The sequence below is a fragment of the Stegostoma tigrinum genome, chromosome 7 (genome assembly GCF_030684315.1).
Source record: "Stegostoma tigrinum isolate sSteTig4 chromosome 7, sSteTig4.hap1, whole genome shotgun sequence".
In the NCBI taxonomy this organism is placed as follows: Eukaryota; Metazoa; Chordata; class Chondrichthyes; order Orectolobiformes; family Stegostomatidae; genus Stegostoma; species Stegostoma tigrinum.
The window spans coordinates 32,949,717-32,967,674 of record NC_081360.1 but is presented as its reverse complement, the minus strand read 5'-3'; the positions used below and the strand labels follow the sequence as shown (position 1 = coordinate 32,967,674).

General features: G+C 41.6%; 2 protein-coding genes across 6 annotated transcripts in view; one reads left to right on the top strand and one right to left on the bottom strand.

The window, feature by feature from the left end:
- slc39a10 (solute carrier family 39 member 10) overlaps positions 1–11,665 on the top strand; it is a 68,019-nt gene extending 56,354 nt beyond the window's left edge. For all 5 annotated transcript variants that reach the window (XM_048533933.2, XM_048533930.1, XM_048533931.2 and 2 more), the window contains 2 exons: positions 5,639–5,829; positions 10,557–11,665. In XM_048533933.2, the coding sequence (XP_048389890.1) occupies positions 5,639–5,829; positions 10,557–10,703 (338 nt within the window). In that variant the 3' untranslated portion in view covers positions 10,704–11,665. The remainder of the gene's footprint in view (positions 1–5,638; positions 5,830–10,556) is intronic.
- dnah7 (dynein, axonemal, heavy chain 7) overlaps positions 10,674–17,958 on the bottom strand; it is a 304,986-nt gene continuing 297,701 nt past the window's right edge. The window contains exons 63-64 of the mRNA XM_059647155.1: positions 14,744–14,847; positions 10,674–12,181 (exon numbers count right to left, since the gene is read on the bottom strand). Coding sequence (XP_059503138.1) covers positions 11,975–12,181; positions 14,744–14,847 — 311 coding nt within the window. The 3' untranslated portion in view covers positions 10,674–11,974. The remainder of the gene's footprint in view (positions 12,182–14,743; positions 14,848–17,958) is intronic.

Below are 17,958 nucleotides of genomic sequence, written 5' to 3'. Positions count from 1 at the left end.
AACAGGCTATTGAGTTGGATGATAAACCATGATGATGCTGAATGGCAGAGCTGGCTCAAAAGGCTGATTGCCAACTGCAGCTCCTCCTTCTGAGCTGCCTGTATGTTGACCCAGTAACAGTGAAGGAACAGTGATATATTTTCAAGTCAGGACGGTGAATGGCTTGGAGGGGAACTTACAGGTGGTTCTGTTCCCATGTGTCTGCTGCCCTTGTCTTCCTAGATGGAAATGGTCATGGTTTTGGAAGCTCTGTCTAAGGATATTTGGTGAGTTTCTGCAGCGCATCTTGTGGAAAATCAGCGGTGACGGTGGAGTGAATGGATTTTTGAGGATGTGGTGCCAATTGCGTGGGCTGCTTTGTCCTGGCTGGTGTCAAGCTTCTTGAGTCTTGTTGGAACTGTACCCATTCAGACATATGGACAGGGTTCGATCACATTCCTGACTTGTGCCTTGTACGTGATGGACAGACTTTTGGGGAGTCAAGACATGAACTACTTGCTGCAATATTCCTAGCCTCTGACCTGCTCTGATAGTCATTATATGTATGTGGTGAGTCAGTTGAGTTTCTGGTCAGTGATAATGCCCAAGATATTTATATGGTAACACTCTTGAATATCAAGGGGCATTATTTAGATTGTCCCTCATTGGAGCTAGTCATTGCCTGGCATTTGTGTGGTGCAAAAATGTTATTTGCTACTTGTCAGCCCAAATCTGGATATTGTCCAGATATTGTTGCAGTTGAACATGAACTCCTTCAGTGTCTGAGGAGTCATGAGTGGTGCCTAACATTGTGCAATCATTGGCAAACATCCCACTTCTGATCTTGTGATGGAAGGAAGGTCATTTGCTGAATAAAGCTGAAGATGGTTGGGCGTAGGATACTCTGAGGAGTTCCTGCAGAGATGCCCTGGACCTGCGATGGCTGACGTCCAACAACCACAAGCGTCTTCCAACATGCCAGGTATAACTCCAACCAGTGAAGAGTTTGCCCCTTGATATCCATTGACTGGGTGACCACTTCGTAGAGCTTCCATTCGCCTACCACTTTAACACACACCTTGTTCCGTGGCTAACATTTCTGACTCAGGTTTGCTGCAGTGCTCCACTGAAGCTCCGCACAAGTTGGAAGAACAGCACCTAATTTTCTGCTGGGGGATCCTGCAGCCTTTTGGACTCAACATCAAGTTCAATTACTTTAGGGCTTGAGTTCTCTCATGTCCTTACCCCAACCCCCACACTCCAGGCCTTGTGTTATCACATTGGCTGCAATTATACACAACCCATTGTTAGCCACTAATAGTGTCCATTAATAGCTGTTACCCTCCTAGTCAAATCGTTATCCACTCCTTTGTCTGTCCAACTGCTCTTCTCTCTCTTTGGGCTCTATCTACATCTATCCTTAACTCATTACCCTTTCCCCACCCTATCTTCTGCATATAAACTGACATTTTCCTCGCTACCGTCAGTTCTGAGGAAGGGTCACTCAACCTGAAATGTTATCTCTGATATCTCTCCACAGATGCTGCCAGACCTGCTGAGCTTTTCCAGCAATTTCTGCTTTTGTTTCATCGATTCTGGTTTTGCTAGGGCCCTTTGATGCCACACTCGGTCACATACACTTTGACGTCAAGGGCTGTCCCTCTCATCTCATCCCTGGATTCAAGCTGTTTTCTTCATGTTTGAATCAAGGCTGTAATGAGGTCAGGAGCTGAGTGGCCCTGGTGAAACCCAAACTGGGCATCACTGAGCAGTTTATTGTGGAGCAGGTGCAGCTTGATAGTACTTTGTATCTGAGATAATGGGAACTGCAGATGCTGGAGAATCCAAGACAACAAAATGTGAGGCTGGATGAACACAGCAGGCCAAGCAGCATCTCAGGAGCACAAAAGCTGACGTTTCGGGCCTAGACCCTTCATCAGAGAGGTACTTTGTATCTGTTTGCTTGTTTTCAATGACTTCCTAAATCTCCCTGCTCATCCACGTTTCCTAGCTTCTCACAAGCTAGAATGTGCTGTCTTTTGGGGCCAAAATTGACGATACCACACTCTCCAACTTATCACCTTAATGCCACTTCATTGCCTACCTCCATAGCCCTTGTTGATCAAAAAGCTGTCAAACTCAACCTTATGTTCAACAATCTTGCATGGCGTTCTGTCTGAATGAGAATTCCAAAGACTGATGACCCATTGAGAGGAAAATAAAACTGCAACCCCTAGTTCTAGATTCTCCCATGAGCATCTATCAAGCCCCCTTGGAATCATGTTTCAATTGGATCACCTGTCACTGTTCCAAACCCTGATGAGTATAAGGCCAAACTTGCTCGAACTTTGTTCATACATCAACCTTTAGTGAACATTATAAACTGCCTCCAGTGCAAGCATATTCCTCCTTAAGTAAGGAGACCAAACAGTACGCTACAACAGGTGCAGTTTTACTAAAGATGTATACCATTGTAAAAAGACTTTGTTTTATACACATCCCTTTTTCAATAAAGACTATATTCTGTTTACCTTCCTATCTATTTGCTATACTAATATTTAAGTTTTTGTGCAAGGAAATTTTCAAGTGAAATCTGGGGCGGCTTCTAGCCAGCAACCTTATGCCCAGTCCCCCAGCAATCTCCAGTTACTTGGTCAGGCATTGCCTTTGATTAAGGGGTGCCACCACTCACTGAGGTGACAAGCTGCCTACATGGTATCAGTTTTCACAAACATTTCATGCTAACCAGTCTGCCTGCTGCTGGGTTAATCCCAACATCAGTGCCTGGGGCCCTTAAATTATTCTTAATTGGTCACTGAAGGTCATCATTGACATGATGACAAAGTTGACCATATGTATTTCTGCCCAGATTTCTCATCCTGAATTTAATTCTGGTAAAGGTGGGAAGGTGGCTGAGATATGTAAACCACCACTCTGCCTGATTCCTGCGAGGTATTCATTCCAAAGATGCCGTTAGTGGCTGCGAACTTGCCCCATTCAAGCCTTTTGCAAAAAGCTATCAAGTGTACAGGTTCAGTTGAAAGGTTAAAGACCTAGTGATGCATGAGCTGCTCATTGTTGGTAGCTGCTTTCATTCGTGGTTGCATGAAGCATTAAGTAGACAATGCCCTCCCAATGCAGAGCAGATTCATCCTCCTGTGTCATTGAATGAAATCTTCCTTGATGCACCCACAGGCTGTCCAGGCTACTCAGGATCAGATGGCTTCATGTATTCATCCACCAGAAAAGTATATGTTTTCTAGGAAGGTATCGCTAAAGTGTGGAGCTGTCTGCAACATCTCTAGTCTGCAGTATGCTTGCATAGTTTCTTCATGCGTCAATTTAGACATGGAGGTGATTGTCACAGCCTGGTTTGCATTCAGTAATAAACAAATTGTCAGATCATGTTGTGCTTCAAACAGTCCCAAATACATGAATTATACAGGAAGAGGCCTGGTGTAATTCTGTGCTCCGTTTGCTGGAGTTTTTATCCTTCTCTTTTCACATACTAATGAAGAATAACAGAAGGATTGTGTTCAAACACAGTGGTTACTCTAAATGCAATGTTAATCTTTATAATTAGGCCATTTACACCATTAAAAGGGCATTGTTAATCTAAACAGAGAGGTCTGCCTCTAAACAAAAATTCTAATACTATTAGGAATTTCTGAAAATTAGATGAGAGGATTTGTATCCTTTAATCGTAGCTGTTACAATGACAGTTTGTAATATGGATGCTCTGTTAACTGAATCATTGTGCAGAGGTGGCGCTAATGTTGCCTTTATTGTGTATTTTTTCATTGTTTGAGGGAATATTTTCTTTACCCCAAAATAAATATTTTCATAACAATATACTAATCTGGTTTTCAGGAAGGGTCACTGGACCCGAAACATCTGTTATTTTCCTTCACAGACGCTGCCAGACATGCTGAGCTTTTCCAGTAACTTTGTTTTTGTTCCTGATTTACAGCACCTGCAGTTCTTTTGGTTTTGAATAATCTGGGCTATATGGAGGGTCTGGGCCCGAAACATCAGCTTTTGTGCTCCTAAGATGCTGCTTGGCCTGCTGTGTTCATCCAGCTTCACACTTTGTTATCTTGGAGACTTAATAGCTGCTGGAAGGGTCTAGGCCTGAAACGTCAGCGTTCCTGCTCCTATGATGCTGCTTGGCCTGCTCTGTTCATCCAGCTGTACATCTTGTTATCTCAAATGTACTTGCTGTTTGTTTTGTGCACTGCTGTTTAGATTATATGAATGTTTAGCTTGTTTCAAGTATGCTGGTATAAATGAATTAGTCATGTCACCATCAACCTTCAGGACAGTTTGAGAGCGTAAAGTGTTGGGTTTGCATGAAGAAAATCTCACTGTGCTGTACAGAATCTGTCTGTTGAGATTCGTGTCATAGTTAAAATTTTTTGTTTACCCATTGGTTTTCTAATTTTGTACTTGATATATGGAAGAAACAATAATGGCAGCAAAAAGAGTTTTCTATCTATTTAACCAGTGTAAATGTGCTGGACTTTAGTCAAAGAGGTGAGTTTGTGGAGGGAGGAACCTATCCATAACTTAACTCAGTTAAGGAGGCCGATACCTATCACGTTTTCATTCAGGAGGAATGAGAGGGATGGAGTTGGCCTTCTGTCTCTGAGGCCAGGCCTTAGGCTGTCACATAGCTGACTGTATGATGAGTTGGCAGACTAAAAGACCTGCTTCTGTTTACTGGGAACAAAATTGGCTCCGTTGTAATTGTCAATTTTATGTCCTTAATCCCTTGTCACCTAGGATCTCATAACCCATCATTTCCCATGCCCCCGTACATCCTCATATTCACTCTCCCGGTATTCACTATCTACAGAACTGCCAAACCATTGACAAGTGAAAGTGACACAGTAAGCAAAAAAGACTTTGAAAATCTTTGTTCTCTTTCTTCTTCCAACCTTTCAAAATGTCAATTAATCATTGATATTCAGTTTATCAGTGATAAAAAGCTTTTGTCTCATAGTATCCTCTTAATCTTGTGTAAATAAATATACTGGCTTTTGAAAACTACATCAAATAAAGATCAGGTTCATGCAGGGTAATGAGCATGTCATTCAAATGAAGCTATTGCTCCCCCTACAAGCTATGTCAGTGTTGTGGCGTCAAGTGCATTAGCCATTCTTGGAGTTCATGAAGCATTATTAAAAGGCCATCTGGAAAAAGAGATGTCTGGCTATCTATTTGATATGCTGGTGTGCACACAAGTGCCCCTACTGTATTTGAGCTGTTGTAGGGTATGAGGTGGCACAATGGCGTCAAGGGGGTGAGTGTAAAGTGGGCCTAATAAGCCTTCATAAAACTGGACCAAAACCTCCAGAGTGAAGCATACAAACCAGCCCAGCTCCGTTGCCACTTCTGGTCTTTGATCTAACTCCCAAAGCAAAAATTATACATCAAGAAACACTTTGTTCAGCCCGTACAAAACAATTCCATTAACAATGAGGAATTAAAAGCATTTTGGATCAGAAATTATAGACACTTAAATTGTATGACTGTTTCAGAATTGGTTGAGTAACTGACATAAAATGTTTGATTTAAATAACATTGAACGTAAAAGCATTAATATTCCAAAAGGGATCATATAACTTTGTGATTTAGTAATTTTCTTTCCCCTCTCTAGGTGATTTTGCTGTTCTGATTAATGCTGGAATGTCTGTGAAACAGGCCATTGTTTACAACCTCTTGTCAGCTCTGCTTGCATATGTTGGTGTAGTAATAGGTATAGCCGTGGGACAGTATACTCATAACTTAACCCAGTGGATCTTTGCTATCACTGCGGGCATGTTCCTCTACGTGGCATTAGTGGATATGGTGAGTAATAGTTTGGACATTATTCATCAAACAAATTTGCTTTTTAAAAGTCTGATCTTAATTAAATTAAAGCTAATTTTAAATGAGCTTGCAAAATTTCTTTGCTAAGATGTTTCAAAAAGTAAACCTTTTTACATACTAGTGTACTTAAAAGCATCCATGGAAATATTTTAAGCATTAGTTTGCTGTTAGTAATTTTTTTCTGGTGCACGTCTTTAAACTTGAAGAGCTGGTTGTGTGTAATGATGAAGCAGGTAATGGTTTTTGTTCTAAATCTCACCCCTCCTTCATCAGTGTACTTGTTTTATATTTTATCTGCCTGAAATGATCAACCTTATTATTAAAAGTTCCTTTTTTTTTTGCAAATTTACCACTACTCACCAAATTCTTTCATTATGTGCAAATTGAGTTGCACTAAAATAAACACTGCAGAGAAATGGGCTTGAAAATCTACATGTATTACATATATACGTATATACATATTTTGGGTCCCACATCTCAGGAAGGACATACTGGCGCTGGAGCGTGTCCAGCGGAGATTCACACTGATGATCCCTGGAATGGTAGGTTTAACGTACGATGAACGGCTGAGGATCCTGGGATTGTATTCATTAGAGTTTAGAAGGTTGAGTGGAGATCTAATAGAAACTTAGAAGATAATGTATGGCTTAGAAAGGGTGGACGCTGAGGAGTTGTTACCTTCAGACGGGGAGACTAGAACCCGTAGGCACAGCCTTAGAATTAGAGGGGGTAAATTTAAAACGTAAATGAGGAGACATTTCTTCGGCCAGAGAGTGGTGGGCCTGTGGAATTCATTGCCACGGAGCGCAGTGGAGGCCGGGATGTTAAATGTCTTCAAGGCAGAGATTGATAAATTCTTGATCTCACAAGGAATCAAGGGCTATGGGGAGAGTGCAGGGAAGTGGAGTTGAAATGCCCATCAGCCATGATTAAATGGCAGAGTGGACGCGATGGGCCGAATGGCCTTGCTTCCACTCCTATGTCTTATGGTCTTATTATTGCAAATGAGTGCAGTAATGTAAGTTGATTGTTAGCAAGCTTAGATGAAAGTTCTCCGAAGCAAAAAGTTCACTTCATGTATTTGTATATTAATTTTCTGAATTGAGAAGGGCAATGGTTACCAATTCACAATCCTACCACATGTAAATGACATAGGGGTGCAGCATATGAGAGGAATATCCTTGAACTGCCGCTGATTTTCAATGGCTTCCACTGCTGACACCAGGAGCCCCCAAGAAAGAAAAATTGCAATAATTTATGCTGCAGGTGTACAAAACTCTGGTGCAGCTGCACTTGGAGTATTGCGTACAGTTCTGGTCGCCGCATTATAAGAAGGATGTGGAAGCTTTGGAAAGGGTGCAGAGGAGATTTACTGGGATGTTGCCTGGTATGGGGAGGAAGGTCTTACGAGGAAAGGCTGAGGGACTTGAGGCTGTTTTCGTTAGAGAGAAGGTTGAGAGGTGACTTAATTGAGACATAAGATAATCAGAGGGTTAGATAGGGTGGATAGGGAGAGCCTTTTTTCAAGGATGGTGACGGCGAGCACGAGGGGGCATAGCTTTAAATTGAGGGGTGAAAGATACAGGACAGATGTCAGAGGTAGTTTCTTTACTCCAGAGAGTAGTAAGGGAATGGAACGCTTTGCCTGCAACGGTAGTAAGATTCACCAACTTTAAGTACATTTAAGTCGTCATTGGACAAGCATATGGATTTACATGGAATAGTTAGTATAGGTTAGATGGGCTTCAGATTGGTATGACAGGTCGGCACAACATTGAGGGCCGAAGGGCCTGTACTGTGCTGTAATGTTCTATGTTCTATAATTTCTGGGGCAGAAGCAGAACATTATCTCCCTCTAAAGGAAGAGATAGAGGACAAGACAATAAGCAAAACTGCACCTTCTAAAACTGCAAGCACTGATGTTTTAAAGTTAAGGCTGCAGTCAGATCTTGAAGGTGAGAGATAGCAGGAACTGTAGATGCTGGAGAATCTGAGATAACAAGGTGCAGAGCTGGATGAATACAGCAGGCCAAACAGCATCAGAGGAGGAAGAATGCTGACGTTTTGGGCCTAGGCTCCTCTTCTTTCAAGAGCAAACTATACAGTAAATGGAAAAGTCCTGGGGAAAATTGATGAACAGAGAGATCTGGGTGTTCAGGTCCATTGTTCCCTGAAGGTGACAACGCAGGTCAATAGGGTGGTCAAGAAGGCATACGGCATGCTTTCCTTCATTGGACGGGGTATTGAGTACAACAGTTGGCAGGTCATGTTACAGTTGTATAAGACTTTGGTTTGGCCACATTTGGAATACTGCATACAGTTCTGGTCGCCACATTACCAAAAGTATGTGGATGCTTTGGAGAGGGTGCAGAGGAGGTTCACCAGGATGTAGCCTGGTATGGAGGGCGCTAGTTATGAAGAAAGGTTGAGTAGATTAGAATTATTTTCATTAGAAAGACAGAGATTGAGGGGGAAACCTGATTGAGGTCTACAAAATCATGATGGGTGTAGACAGGGTGGATAGCAAGAAGCTTTTTTCCAGAGTGGGGGACTCAATTATGAGGGGTCATGAGTTCAAAGTGAGAGGAGGAAAGTTTATGGAAGATATGCGTGGAAAGTTCTTTGCGCAGAGGGTGGTGGGTGCCTGGAATGCGTTGCCAGCGGGACGTGGTAGACGCAGACACGATAGTGTCTTTTAAGATGTATCTGGACAGGTACATGGATGGGGAGGGAGCAAAGGGATACAGACCCTTAGAAAATAGATGACAGGTTTAGACAGAGGATCTTGGTCGGCGCAGGCATGGAGGGCCGAAGGGCCTGTTCCTGTGCTGTAATTTTCTTTGTTCTTTGAAATGGCCTAGACCCTTTCTGAAGAAGGGTGTAGGCCCAAAACATCAGCCTTCCTGCTCCTCTGATGCTGCTTGGCCTGCTGTGTTCATCCAGCTCTGCATCTTGTTATCTCAGATCTTGAAGGTGCTCTCCTTTTAATTTTGACTTCCATTTTGTGTACCGCAGAAGTAGCACCATCATTCACATTTCTCTTATGGGCAGGGATCCTACTTGAACAAATAAACTCCAACTATAAAATAGGACTGTGGTTGGGGTGGAGGATGATATTTCTACTCCACAGCCCCAACTGCTTCAAGTAGGCAGAAGGAATTCTCCTCCCACAAATCTATTATTAAAAGAGCTAGAAACTTTTTTCGCAGTCAAGGTATCCGTTGGAAAAATAATTCTGCAGGGCATCTTCATTTCTCTTCCAAAAACTTTGCTTTTCAAGTGAAGACGATGACTGTTATGCCTGAGGTACACAACTCAGTAATGACAACTAAATAAGTGGGCTGTTAAAGAATTTGTTTTTTTTTAAAAAGCTTTTGGGTCCTGTTCAGAAACCATAGAATCCCCTAATGTGTGTGGAAGCAGGCCATCCGCCCCATCGAGTCCACACTACCCTCCAAACAGCATCCCACCCGGACCCACCACCCCTATCGTATCCCTGTGACCCTGCAGTTCCCATGGCTAACCTCCTAGTCTGCATATCTTTGGACTGTGTGAGGAAACCAGAGCACCCGGAGAAAACCCTTGCAGACACGGGAAGAATGTGCAAATTCCACACGCTCACCTGAGGCTGGAATTGAACCCGGTTCCTGGTACTGTGAGGCAGCACTGCTAACCACTGGATGAACACAACAGGCCAAGCAGCATCAGAGGAGCAGGAAAGCTGATATTTCTCCGTAGGCAGGTACTTTAAAAAAAAAGTATTTCTGATGAAGGGTCTAGGCCTGAAACATCAGCCTTCCTGCTCCTATGATGCTGCTTGGCCTGATGTGCTCATCCAGCTCTACACCTTGTTATCTCGGGTCATCTTTTAGGTCTAGTTAGTTATATATCACAATCTATGGAAAACTTTAAATTGATTTACAATATAAGGGCGGATGTCTTAAACAGTTATTTGTAGACTGTGTAAAAACCAAAAGAACTGCAGACGCTGTAAATCAAGAACAAAAACAAAGTTACTGGAAAAGCTCAGCACATCTGGCAGCATCTGTGAAGGAGAAAACAAAGTTAACGTTTCGGGTCTGGTGACCCTTCCTCAGAACTGATGGTGGCTGGTAAAACATTAGTTTGTATGCAGAAACTTTGCTTCACTTCAATGCACCACCCTGCTCCCTGGCCAACATCTCTGTCTCTGGCTTGCTGCAGTGTTCCAGTGAAGCCCCACGCAAGCTGGAGGAGCAACATCTCATTTTCCGCTTGGGGAGCTTACAGCCCTCCGGACTCAATATTGAGTTCAATAATTTTAGGGCCTAAACTCTCCCATGTCCCAGTCCCCAACTCCAATCACCAGGCCTTGTTACCACATAGCCTGCCATTACACACCCCCTGTTGTTAGTCACTAACAGTCCCCATTAACAACTATTCGCCCTCCCAGCCAGATTGTTAGCAATTCCTTTGTCTGTCCAACTGTCTTTCTCTCTCTTTGGGCTCTATCCTATCGTTTACTCCCTGCTCCACCCACCCCCCTATTTTCTGCATGTAAACTGACTTTCCCAGCCACCATCAGTTGTGAGGAAGGGTCACCGGACCCGAAACGTTAACTCTGTTTTCTCCTCCACAGATGCTGCCAGACCTGCTGAGCTGCTCCAGCAACTTTGTTTTTGTATTTGTAGACTGTGGTCTAATTATGTTTTCTTTCGCTTTTCTAGTTACCGGAAATGCTCCACCGTCCTACAGATAACCATATTCAAGCTAAGTTTGGGCACTTTGCTCTACAGAATGCTGGGATGCTGTGTGGCTTTGCCATTATGCTGCTAATTGCCATTTTTGAGGATCAAATCAAAATCCAATTCTAACAGTTTTGATGACATGTACGGTCTTGTTCACCTTATTCAATGGTACTTAACTTGGTAAAGCAGATTGTGACATTTGTTAGGACAGTAGATTACTTTTCACAGCAACTGCTGTTTGTTTGTGGGTTTGATGCACGGTTAACTCCGTGGTTCAGTATGGAAACTTAAATAATTACTTTTTTATGTCTGTGAAGACAACAAAATCAATGCTTGAACTAAGTATTTAGCACAATTAGATCAGGATAAGTGATGTAGTTGTAACAACTGTTTAGAATACTTTTCGCATGCATTGTGACAGGTGTTTGTTTATGGATGGCAGTTGCCAACTGTAATGCCATCTGGATTCATGGTGCTGTTTCTGTGAGATCATATCTTCAGTGTCACACATACACAAATGAGCAGATTTCAATTTACTTTTGAAAATGGTGTTATTTCATGATTGTAGATATTGTTCATTGAATTCATTTTCACCTTTAACATTCCTCCTTCCATTATAATACCTCAGAACCATGTTTGCTGTTCTCGTTGAGCAGCTAGATTGCTTGTTCTATGTATTAGTTTGGAGTTGATTTTTGTAAGCCCCTATTAGCCTGTCACTGTGTGACATTTCAGTTTTTGTCACTGTATAAATCAATGTAATAGATCATATGTGATCAAGTGCAACTGGCCAAAATATGATAAATGTGAGTTAGTGGAGCCTGTGATTCTTGCGCATGTTAATCAGAATAATCAGTCATTAATAAAACCAAAGATTATGGATCCTAACCAGTTAATTTTGACATTTAGGTGAAGAGTTTCAGTGTTAAGGTACCATTGACTTGGTGTTTGTCACAAGTGAAATTAAAGATCATTTTGTTTATCACATAATAAAAAGTTTTGATGTTTTAAGTCTATATAATGTTAATGTATGAAATAAGTGGCTCTTTCAAGTTTTACTTACATAATAAATTCCTGACAATGCAAAACTATGGTTGTATTGTATTGATTCTGCAACAGTCTTTGCATTTCAATGTGTCTACAATAACAGATGGATATACAGCCACATAAAAAAATACATTTAAAATTTCTGTAGCAATCATACCAACAAAATTGATTAATCAGAAGTATGGGGTTGAGGAACAGAAGTAAGTAATTCTTAAAATCCTGATTATTACACATTTGAGGCAGATTTTGTATGAAACCTTTCAACAGCAAGACTTGTGCCAAATACAAAATGAGGTTTAAGCTTTGTACTTATTAGTAAACATAAGCTGTAATAAAGTGCACCAAAATCATTACGAATTAAGCTGACAAAGCAGAGCTACACCACGTCCAATCCAGTGTTCAGGAGACTGGTCAGAAGGGATACGCATTGCAATCACAAAGTTAGTAGAATGTCCAGTTGTGGACAATGTTCCCCTTCTCTCACTGGTTTTGTAAACTGGAGCAATGTAAACAGGATGTGGAGAGATTTCTGACTTCTTACAAGGTTTCAGCCACAGCTGTCAAAGGAAAGCAAAAAGAATTGGATACAAGTGTTATTCTGGACAAAACAGTTCTCAGTAAGTGTCCTAGAGCCAAAAAGGAAAATGGCCATTTAAAAAAAAATTTCATGAGATGTGGTTGTCACTGGCTCAGCTGGCATTTTATGCCCATCCCTAATTGCCCAGTGGGCAGGTAAGAGTGAAGCACATTTCTGTGGGTCTGGAGTCACATAGGCTAAACAGGCCAGGATTGTAGATTTCCTTTGTTAAAGGAAACTATTGTAAAATCCTATCTAGATCACTAGTCAACAGTGATTATGTGGCTGCCATTGGATTAATTTTTAATTCCAGATCCTTAATGAATTCAAATTTACCATCTGACATGGTGCGATTCAAACTCTTGAATTGTGGATCACTAATCCAGTGACATTACCACTACACCATCATCTTCCCTTATGTTAAATTTAAATAAATTTGGCTCATTTTGGCTCAGTCATTTGACTGAGTTCAACCTTGTATTTGAAATATAAAACAACAAACATTCTGGACAGCTGATTTACATGATAGGAAGCAAAAACTGACCCCAGTTAAACTCCACAGATTTGTAAATAGGTAAATTTTTTTTGTATTAGTGGAGGTGTTTTTTTAAAAAATCATGCGACGTACCACCAGTTTATTTCCCTAACATTCAAGAATTCCACCTCTGAAACAAACAGCCCTTGGCAACAAAATGGTGAGGTACAACAAAAGAAAATTGTCTGAAAAAAATATAAAAAAGGACAGATTCTGGCAACGATGAAAATGCAGACAACAGGTAAAGATACCAAATAGGGAGGGCTACAAAAACAATTGGAGAAAAAAAAACTTGCTGGGAATATTACTATCAGCAGAATTTGTTCATATTTGTTTGAAAGAGGATTGTCAGGAACAATAAGGAATGATTACATAAATAGAAAATCTACTTGCAATGGTCAGAGAATCTAAGAATTCTAAGTGTCTAAAAAATGCAGCAAGATTTTTAAAATTAATTTGTGGGATATGGGCATCACTGACTGGCCTGCATTTTTTGCCCATCTAGTTGCCCTTGAGAAAGTGGTGGTGAGGGCCTTCTTGAACTGCTACAGTCCACCTGTTGTGGGTTGACCCACAATGCCATTAGGGAGAGAATTCCAGGATTTTGACCCAGTACAGCTAGGAAATTCACATACATGCCAAAGCTGTGCAAATTGCAATTGATTTTAGATTTGTTATTTTAAATGTGAGATTATAATAGTTTCTTTTAACCCTCATCGCATTCATTAATGTCTTTGGTTCAGGAGTTAGGTATCTACACTTGGGGGGACACAAGATCACAAATCCTGCTTTGGGAAGTCCTTTTGAATGAAAGAATGTGATAGGCAATTTAAACAGTGCAGTTTTAAAGATAATGCAGGAACGTTAAAAAAATCTTGGGATTTAAATATATTCTGAAGGTAGCACAAGTTGATAAACCAGATTTTATTTTAAGGAAAAGATCCTTGCTTTAAGGCACTGGTTAAATCTAAACTAGAATTTGGTGTTTCAATTCAAAGCAGTAGAGGAAGCACAGCAAGGCCATAAAGAGGGTATGAAGAATATTGGCTCAGAGATAATAGGAACTGCAGATGCTGGAGAATCCAAGATAACAAGACGTAGAGCTGGATGAACACAGCAGACCAAGCAGCATTTTAGGAGCAGGGAAGCTGACGTTTTGGGCCTAGATCCCTGAAACGTCAGCTTTCCTGCTCCTCTGATGCTGCTTGGCCTGCTGTGTTCATCCAGCTCCACACCTTGTTATCAATAAAAGATTATTGGCCAGACTTGTACCATGGTGAGAAACTTCAGTTATGATAACCATAGGAGCTGTGATTATACTCCTGGAGCAGAAACCAAATAAGGGCAGATTTAGAAACCTCTGACAAAATCTCTCAATTTTTGAACAAAGATCAGGAGAAACTGTTTCCATGGATAGAGGATAACCAGGGGACACAAATTTAAAATAGCTGACAGATAACCTGTTTTTAAAAATACAGTGATTTGTTGAATGTAAACCATTATCTGAAAAAAATGATAGCAAATAGAAGTCTTTTTTAAAACGGAGTTTGATATAGACTTGAAAAAGGAAGTTACCAAGAGGAATACAGAAGGGAAGTGGAAATAATTGCTAGAATTGAAACATGCATGATGTACATGTGAACCAAACAGCCTCTTATCCTGAAAGATGTTAATCACTTATTAAAAATTAGCTGTATAAGGAAGAAAAAAATAAATTAAGGTGAAACAACAGAATATTTGAATTCTTCCACAAGCAATTAAATCCTGAAAGGCACGAGAACAATAGAAAGGCAGGATACTAAGATAAACCTGTTTTTGGATCCAACATACGTAGAAGGTAAAAGGATGGGTAGACTTTCAAAGGAACCAACTAGGGTATAAGTTTGGAGAATTAAAATAAATGGCACTGGTTTTCAATATTCTGAGTGCTTTGTGCCACAAAATCCGAATAATTTTTAAACAAAACTACAAATAACTCCTTGCATTAATAAAACAGATGCTACTTACAACAGGCATTGTATCATAGAGAATTTTGGGATACGACTCTGCCAGTATTTTAAGATTTCTATCCCAGCGTGCTCCATCTATAAAGAGGCCTCGTACAAAGACACCTGTGTAGAAAACATATTAATGAAACTGAGTAACATTTTCCTCGTAGGCGCTTTAAACTCTCCAGGACTCATTACTGAGTTCCATAACTTCAGAAAATGATCTCTGTCCCTTCAACATCAGACAGAGGTTCACATGTACGTCCGCCAATGCGGTCTACTGGATCCCCGTGTACGTCCACCAATGCGGTCTACTGGATCCGCTGCTCCCAATGTGGCCTTCCGATGGTGAGACCAAGCGGAGGCTCGGAGACCAGTTTGTAGAGCATCTGTGCTCTGTTCGCAACAAACGACAAACGACAACACCTTCCAGCTGCAAACCGTTTCAACACCCTCTCCCACTTTTTGGGTGACATATCCATCCTGGGCCTCCTCCAGTGTTACAATGATGCCACCCAGAAACTGGAAGAGCGGTACCTCATATTCCACCTTGGGAACCTGCAGCCCAATGGCCTAAGTATGGACTTCTCCAGTTTCAAAATCTCCCCACCCTTGGTTTCATCCCGTGAACAACCCTTCCTCTCATCCCCACCTCCTTGACCTGACACAGCCTGTCCATCTTCTGTCCTGCCTATCCACTGCCTAACTGCACCATTCCACCTACCTTGCCCAGCCCCGACCCCCCTTTCTCTATTTATTTCAGAGCTCCTTTCCCCCTCCCCCATTTCTAAAGAAGGGTCCCGACACGAGACGTCAACTTTCCTGCTCCTCTGATGCTGCCTGGCCCTCTGTGCTCCTCCTGCTCCACACTATGTTATCTCAAACATCTGACACAGTTCTCCAACAAGGGCAATGGGATCAGTAGTAAGAGTCAGCACAGCAGTAACATTCCCAAAGAAAGAGATTTATCCCAGTAATGAGCAGATATCAGGCAAAACAGCCCACAATAACTCACATGCACGCCATTACAGTTCTTTCTCAATTATGCATGAAATGCATGAGCAGAGATAGAAGAAAGTAGGAGAGACTGGAAAGAACAAATAGTCATTGTTCACGATTGATAATTCTCTTTGATGATCATGTAAATTGGGTAACATGCAAATTATAGTGCATGCAATTCTTTTAACGCCACATTGCTATGTACCTCTGAATCTGAGGTAGTTTCTGGAAAAATAATTAAACTTCTGGACGATAAAGTATGCTGCTGTGGTGACTCTTATTGCTAAACTATCACCTTCATTGGAGACGATGGCCTCTGGAACAAATGGTTGTTCTGTGTCTTCCATTTTCTTCACAGGAGATTGAGGAACATCTCTGTGCTGCAGTCTTCACACTGCCTAGTGACCAGCCAAACCTTCCTAAGAACCCAGCCTTGTACATGTGCAATCCAGAGTACTCAAGCCTAAGTCTTGTCATTGCCTAGGTAAAAAGTGCAGACAACTACATATAGCAGCTGACATGTCCATAATAAGAGTTCCATAGACTGGATCAACAAGACAGTTTTCTCTATTCAGGTCAGCATCATTCCTTGTTCTGAGAGGTGGAGTTCAGTTATTGCTCAATGGTTGTTCCTACAAGACAGAGTACAAGAAATGCAAATACTCCAATTCCTAGAGCAGGTGCTGAAGTTTAGAACATACAGTACATAGAACAGTACAGCATAGTACTGGCCCTTCGGTCCTCGATGTTGTGCCAACCTATTATCCTACTCTAAGATCAAACTATCCTGCATACCCTACATTTTACTCTCATCCATGTGCCTATCCGAGAATCGCTAAATGTCCCTAATGTATCTGACTCCACTACCACTGCTGGCAGCGCATTCCATGAACCTGTGTAAAGAACTTACCTCTGACACATCCCCTGTACCTTCCTCCAATCATCTTAAAATTCTGTCCCGTCATAATAGTCTCTGGGAAAAAGTCTCTGACTATCCACTCTATCTACGCTTCTCATCATCTTGTACACCTTGTTTCTTCCCTGGGTGCACAGAAGACTATGATTGGCTCAAATTACTGCCACTTCCTTTCCCCATTTATGCTTTCTTTCTCTCTAGGTTCTGACAGTTTGCCTTTTAAGTCCACCTTTCAATAAGCACACTTCACATGTTTTACCTTCAGGTCATTATGACAGGTACACCCCAAGTGTCAGAGGATGTGTCAAATGACATGCTCAGCTGCTTAAGATTTTACACTCCAGGGAACCACCACCACCATCTCATTCTTTCCCAAAACAGATCAAGGTAAAATTCAGAAAGAAACTTGTGGTGATAGGGAGGGAATTTGAGGAAGTGACAGTACGAGAAATGTTAGTAATTAAATGTTAGGAGAATTTTGTTTTAAATTCACTCATGAGATGTAGGTGTCACTTGCTGAATCAGCATTTATTGCCTATCCCTAGCTGTCCTTGAGGCGGTTTTGATAAGCTGCTTCCTTGAACTGTTGCAGTTCGTATGCAGTAAGTAGACCCACTACACCACTAGGGAGGGAATTCCAAGATTTGAACGACATTGAAAGAACAGCAAAATATTTCCAAGTCAGGATAGTGAGTGGATTGGAGGGTAACATGCATTCCCATATGCCTGCTCCATTTGTCTATCTAGACGGTAGAAATCTGGGTTTGAAAGATGCTCTCCAAGAAGCTTTGGTGAATTTCCACAGCGCACCCTGTAGGTGGTAAATACTGCTGCGACTCAGCATCAGTGGTGGAGACAGCGGATGCTTGTGGATGTTGTGCCAGTCAAGCAAGCTGCTTTGTCCTGGGTGGTATCAAGCTTTATGGACATTGTTGGAGCTGCACTCATCTAGGCAAGTCGGGAGTATTCCATCACACTCCTGACTTGTGCCTTGTTGACAGCGGATAGGTTTAGGGAGTTAGGAGGGGAGTTACTTGCTGCAGGATACCTAGCCTCTGACCTGGTCTTGTAGCCACTGTAGTCATATGGCTAGTCCAGTTGCTGGTCAATGGTAACTTTCAGGATATTGATAATGGGGAATTCAGTGATGGTAATACTATTGAATGTCATGGGGCAATGGTTAGATTGACTCTTACTGGAGAAGGTCATTGTCTGGACGTCGTGTGGCACAGAAGTTACTGGTCACATTTTAGTCCAAACTTAGATATTGTCCATATTTTGCCTCAGCAGACATTATCTGATTCTGTGTCTGAGGAGTC